This window comes from Sinocyclocheilus rhinocerous, unplaced genomic scaffold, assembly GCF_001515625.1.
Source record: "Sinocyclocheilus rhinocerous isolate Xijiao unplaced genomic scaffold, SAMN03320098_v1.1 scaffold16377, whole genome shotgun sequence".
Classification (NCBI taxonomy): Eukaryota; Metazoa; Chordata; class Actinopteri; order Cypriniformes; family Cyprinidae; genus Sinocyclocheilus; species Sinocyclocheilus rhinocerous.
In genome coordinates this window covers 1,333-7,138 of record NW_015646691.1, presented here as the reverse complement: position 1 = coordinate 7,138, position 5,806 = coordinate 1,333, and the positions used below count along the sequence as shown (strand labels likewise).

General features: G+C 38.8%; 1 gene segment (V, D, J or C); it reads left to right on the top strand.

Moving 5' to 3' along the window:
* Window positions 1-2,917: 2,917 nt before the first annotated feature.
* On the top strand, window positions 2,918-4,502 carry LOC107708027 (Ig lambda chain C region-like; the record flags this gene model as incomplete). The annotated part of the segment is given in 2 exon segments: window positions 2,918-2,943; window positions 4,073-4,502. Coding segments are annotated over 2 exon segments (343 nt in total), but the record flags the coding sequence as incomplete, so codon positions are not given.
* Window positions 4,503-5,806: the final 1,304 nt, after the last annotated feature.

Here is a 5,806-nt window from a genome sequence, read left to right as displayed (position 1 = left end):
TCAGGAGTTTAGGAGATTCTCCAGGTTTCTGTAAGTACCAGCTAAGACATTGCTTTCCATTACAACAGCAGTCTGCATCACTGTTAAATGTACATGTTACAGTGACTGATTGTCCAGTTTGAGCGAGCAGCACTGAGGGAGTTTGAGTCACTGTCACCTGCCCAATAGATTCTGTCAAATGAGAAAGATTAGAAATCACAAACACTTTTACAAACATATATCTTCACAACATAAAAATAACAAGTAAATAATTAATCCTTCCAGACACAAACCTCTACATAATACTGCCAGCGTCCAGATCAATATGGTGATGGAAGTCATTTTTGTTGGTTGTAGGTTCAGTTAGAGTGAAAACAGTTGTTGATCATGTTTGATGTTTGTCAGAGTTATAAACACATGCAGAGCACTGAAGCGTGTGTCGCTCATGTAAAACACACTCTCTATGCAAACACTGCAGCAGTGAACAGGTTTAAGTTGGTTTAATGGTCACTGGAAACCTCACTGACAGATGTGCTCTTGTGTTCACAATATTACTGATCACAGTTTTTTTTAAATGAAACTCCTCATATCTGAACCAAGCAATCATATGAAAGTCACAGACTGATTCAATAACGCATGTATTCAGAAGATGAGTGTGTGCTTGTTTATTATCTTAAAGTTATGTCTAGTGGTTCCACGCAAGTTGTACGAATTAAATAAAGTACTACATCACTGATGTCTAACTACTAGTAATGATTTTGTGCAGGGGGGATTGGGGAGGTTGGACAATGTGATGTAGGCGCTATTTTACACCAAGGTTGCACCCCTCTGGGGTTTATATTAACCACAGATGTGCCTTTTTACAGTACGGTTTATTAACACCACACTGGGGTGTAAGGATCCACCTGCTGCCCTCACTAACATCTCTTCCAGCAGCAAGTCTTCTCAGAAAGTCTGGCATCCAGCTACTGACCAGACTCAACCCTGCTGAGCTTCAGTGGGTGTGCAGGTGAAAGCTTCATGTTAGTCAATACTGGCTTGTATAACAGGATTCCTCAAGCGTCCAATATACATCTGGCCCAGAGCTTTTAGGCTCATTCGGAAATACGTGCCTCTAAATACATGTCTGCAGCACCGTTATTACGTACCTTACTGCACCTGTCGTGGCAGTTTCAAAGAGAAATGTCCAGAGAATGGTGCTAAAACACACGTTCAATATGTGACCATGGCACGTTTTTAATACGTTGGTACAGGCACGTATTCCTGTGTTTTTATTACACCGCTTGAGGTACTTATTGCGGCTGTTCAGAATTCAAAAATCCGGGGAGTGTCGCTAAAGGTTAATGCTATCGTGTTGGAAATATCCCCTACACCAAACCCAACCCTAAACCTACCTGATAGTGTTAACAAATGCAAAACTGATATAAAAACAAATTTGTTGATGCAGCCGTGCTATTTTAACTTCCTTATAAATCAAAACTCTGTACCTGTAACTCAGTTTTGCAGAAATATATGTAGAGGCACTTATTTCTAATGAGCCTATGTTGGAGAATCTGATTGACTTTTTGTCAAGTTGTTGCTCTCGACTAATGGTTTAAGCTCTATGATTCTTTAGAGTGACAGATTAATTTAGATTTTTTTTTTTCCAGATGCATGTGTGACGATGATGTATCACATCCTCATGAGCAGCTGCAGCATCAGTTCATCACTGTGACTCTGACTGACGGAGGTTTTTGCACGACTCTTTATCACTGTGTGAATATATGATCACCCACACAACCATCAGAATTTGTTCTGCAATTAAAACTCTGACAGTAATAATGTCCGGCATCTTCAGTCTGGAACGAATTGTTGAATAAAGTCGTTTTTTTTTTCTTTTGCGCTCAAAAAGTATTCTCATAGCTTCGTAAAATTACGGTTGAACCCCTGATGTCACAATGACTATTTTAACAATGTCCTTACTGTGTTTCTGGGCCTTGATTGTGTTAGGATCCTTGCTGACTGTGGAGGGTCAGAGAGCTCTTGGATTTCATCAAAAATATCTTAATTTGTGTTCTGAAGATGAACGAAGGTCTTACAGGTTTGGAACGACATAAGGGTGAGTAATTAATGACAGAGTTTTCATTTTTGGGTGAACTATCCCATTAATACATGTACATACATATATTACATTTGTGTATGGGTGATCTTACACATTTCAACATTAGTGTATAGTAACTGGGATCAAGCGCTGCGCTGGTTTTACAATCGATGGGAGAAATTGAGACACACAATATGGCGGTTTTAGTATCATAAATCAGCAGCGCCACCTTCTGGTCTTTATGTGAAGCATTTGCTGAACCGACCCGAAAGAGACAGTTTGAAAAGTTATGAAACAATGATTATGGTATCATTAATGTCAGATTTTATTGCTGCTTTGAAATATATTATTGAACTGTGAGATTCTGTTATTGAATTTAAGTTTAGTCATTCATCATTCAATACTGGAGCTGTAGCTGCGTGACTGAAAACAGCTGCATGAGTGTCTCTAAAATGGCCGATGAGCTTCAATCGCCATCATGTGACAGATCTATAAGAGCACAATGAACCAAATCAAAACCTCAACGCTGTGCAGATTCAATCAGTCCAGTTTCCAGCATTTCTCTTCTCCCTACAGAGAGTCAGAATATGAGGAGAAAGAGCAAAAACAAGATGCTCCTCTGAGCAGCTGCAGAATGAGTTCAGTCACTGTGACTCTGACTGACGGAGGTTTTTGTACGACTCTTTATCACTGTGTGAATATATTTATACTGTTTATGTAGTGGTAACTCTGACAGTAATAATGTCCAGCATCTTCAGTCTGGACTCCACTGATGGTCAGAGTGAAATCACTGTTAGATCCACTGCCACTGAATCTAGATGGAGTTCCTGACTGGAGGCGGTTTGCATAATAAATCAGGAGTTTAGGAGCTTCTCCAGGTTTCTGTAGGTACCAGGCTAAACAATGATCCGAACCACTCAAGTACACATCTCTGCTGGTTCTACAGTTGATTTTGACTGTTTCTTCTGGTTGAGGGACTCTGAGTGACGCTGATGAAGTGTTAAACTCACAGCACTATAAACACTCTCAGAGCACTGAAGCATCTGATCAATATGCAAACACACTCCACATCATTTACCTGAAGACAGTCGCAGACTGTTAAGAGACACAAAATGCACTTATGTGAGAAAAAATTCCATCTTTTTAATATTATTTGAATCCGATCATTCACTTACATTATACATCTTCAAGACCAACTTTAGTATAACCTGACAATCTCATATTAGACTTTGAGAATATTTTTGACTGTAGTTGGATAGAAACATGACTGTTAATTCATAAATTTAATGTCAAATCCATGAATGTTGCTGCAGGTTTTTACAGACATGAGGATCATCACACGAGTCTCTGTCAATCACTGAATCAACTGAGTTTGATTGTGAGTCGTGTCACATGATATAAAATGACAATTTTTTCATAAATTCAGGTTCATGCTTTAGTAATAACACAGACTGCATTTTATTTTATGAGTTTTCAGAGCTTCAGCTCTTTTTTCCTTATTGATAATTATATTCTAAATGTTAAAAAGGAGCACCCAATGACATCATTTGTTGTCATTTTGGTACCACTTTGATTATACTTTTTTTTTTTATTACTACATTTAAGACCATAATTAAACTTAGTTTTTTTTTAAGTAAAGCCTGCAGATATTTTTTTAACTGGAAATTATGGTTGCTTAATTGTATTTTTGTTCATATTTGATAGTTTAATAATTTATACATGCCAGACAAAAGTTATATTTTCTGTATTTTAAAACAAACTTTTGTACCCAATTTTCTCATGCTGTAATAAAAAAACGTATGTTTATTCACATCTGATCGTTGATGCTTTTAATTAAAGTGACTAACACTGAAATATATAAACCAATATATTTCACCAAACTTTCGTGCAGTTTAATGTTCTTAAAATGGCTAAGAAAATCTATCACTGTATAAATTGTTCCTATATTTTTCTGAAGCTGAAAGGATAGAAATGCTTTCTTCTTCACTGAGTTGACTGTTGTGTGTTTGTCAGGCGTCACTCGTCCTAAAGTGAGCGTCCTGCCGCCCTCCAGTGCAGAGATCTCCTCAAAGAAGACAGCGACACTGGTGTGTGTGGCCAGCAAGGGCTTCCCGTCAGACTGGAGCCTGAGCTGGAAGGTGGACGGGAGCAGCAGGTCTCAGGAGAGCAGCGCTGGGCTCCTGGAGAAGGACGGTCTGTACAGCTGGAGCAGCAGCCTGACTCTCTCTGAGCAGGAGTGGATGGAGAGCGTCTCAGTGAGCTGTGAGGCCACACGGAGCGGCCAGCCTGCGCTCACTGGACACGTGACGAGACAGCAGTGTTCAGAGTAGATCTGCTGCTCTTCTCACTCATGTCTCACATGGAGACTAACAGCACATGAGCGACTCCTTCATTCTCCACATCCAGCTTCAGTCGCTCGCATCTGCATCTGCTCTGCTTTGTGTGCTTCGTACTATATGACTATATGTGTGATTTTATTAAAATGCACTCAACAAATAAAATTAAATTGTAGCTTTATGTCCTTATGAGTCCCTTTGTGACATTTTTTACGGGGTCTTTCATTGGATCAGAGCTTTAGCTCACATCTGATAAATAAACTTCACTCAGTGGAGCATGAAAACACCTGCAGATTCATGATGAAACAAGAACATGCGGCCAAATTATTAACCTCACAGATATAGTTCAAGATTAATTTAATAAGATTGAGAGTTACAGATTAATTTAGATATTTATCACATAAAAAGCTCAATGAAGGTTTTATATTTCATTTAATTCCCATCACTGTTGAGTGAGTGATAGTGTTTGAGCAGCTGCAGCATCAGTTCAGTCACTGTGACTCTGACTGACGGAGGTTTTTGTACCACTCTTTATCACTGTGTGAACACATTTTTACTGTTGATGTAGTGTACACTCTGACAGTAATAATGTCCAGCATCTTCAGTCTGGACTCCACTGATGGTCAAAGTAAAATCTCTCCCAGATGATCTGCTGCCACTGAATCTAGATGGAACTCCTGGCTGGAGGGTGTTTGTTGCATAAATCAGGAATTTAGTTGCTTCTCCAGGTTTCTTTAGGTACCAGTTAAGAAAATGATTTCCATTATTACAGCAGTCTGCATCACTGTTAAATGTACAGTTTACAGTGACTGATTGTCCAGTTTGAGCGAGCAGCACTGAGGGAGTTTGAGTCACTGTCACCTGCAAAAGATTCTGTTAAATGAGAAAGATTAGAAAGAACAGATACTTTTACAACCATATATCTTCACAACATGCATAAAAATAACAAGTAAATAACATAATATCTTTACTGGCACGAACCTCTACATAATACTGCCAGTGTCCAGATCAATATGGCGATGAAAGTCATTTTTGTTGGTTGTAGGTTCAGTTAGATTGTAAAACAGTTATTGATCATGTTTGATGTTTGACAGAGTTATAAACACATGCAGAGCACTGAAGCGTGTGGCGCTCGTGTAAAACAGACTCTCTATGCAAACACTGCAGCAGTGAACAGGTTTAAGTTGGTTTAATGTGCTGTTTCATTGAACAGGACAATAAACTGAGGTCACTGAAACCTCACTGACAGATGTGCTGTTGTGTTCACAATATAACTGATCACAGTTTTTTAATACTTTGTAATGACTGATCCAAGGAATCATAGCAATCATATGAAAGGCACAGACTGATTTAATAATATATGACAATATTCAGAATATGAGTGTGTGCTTGTGTGTGAACAAAGTGACGG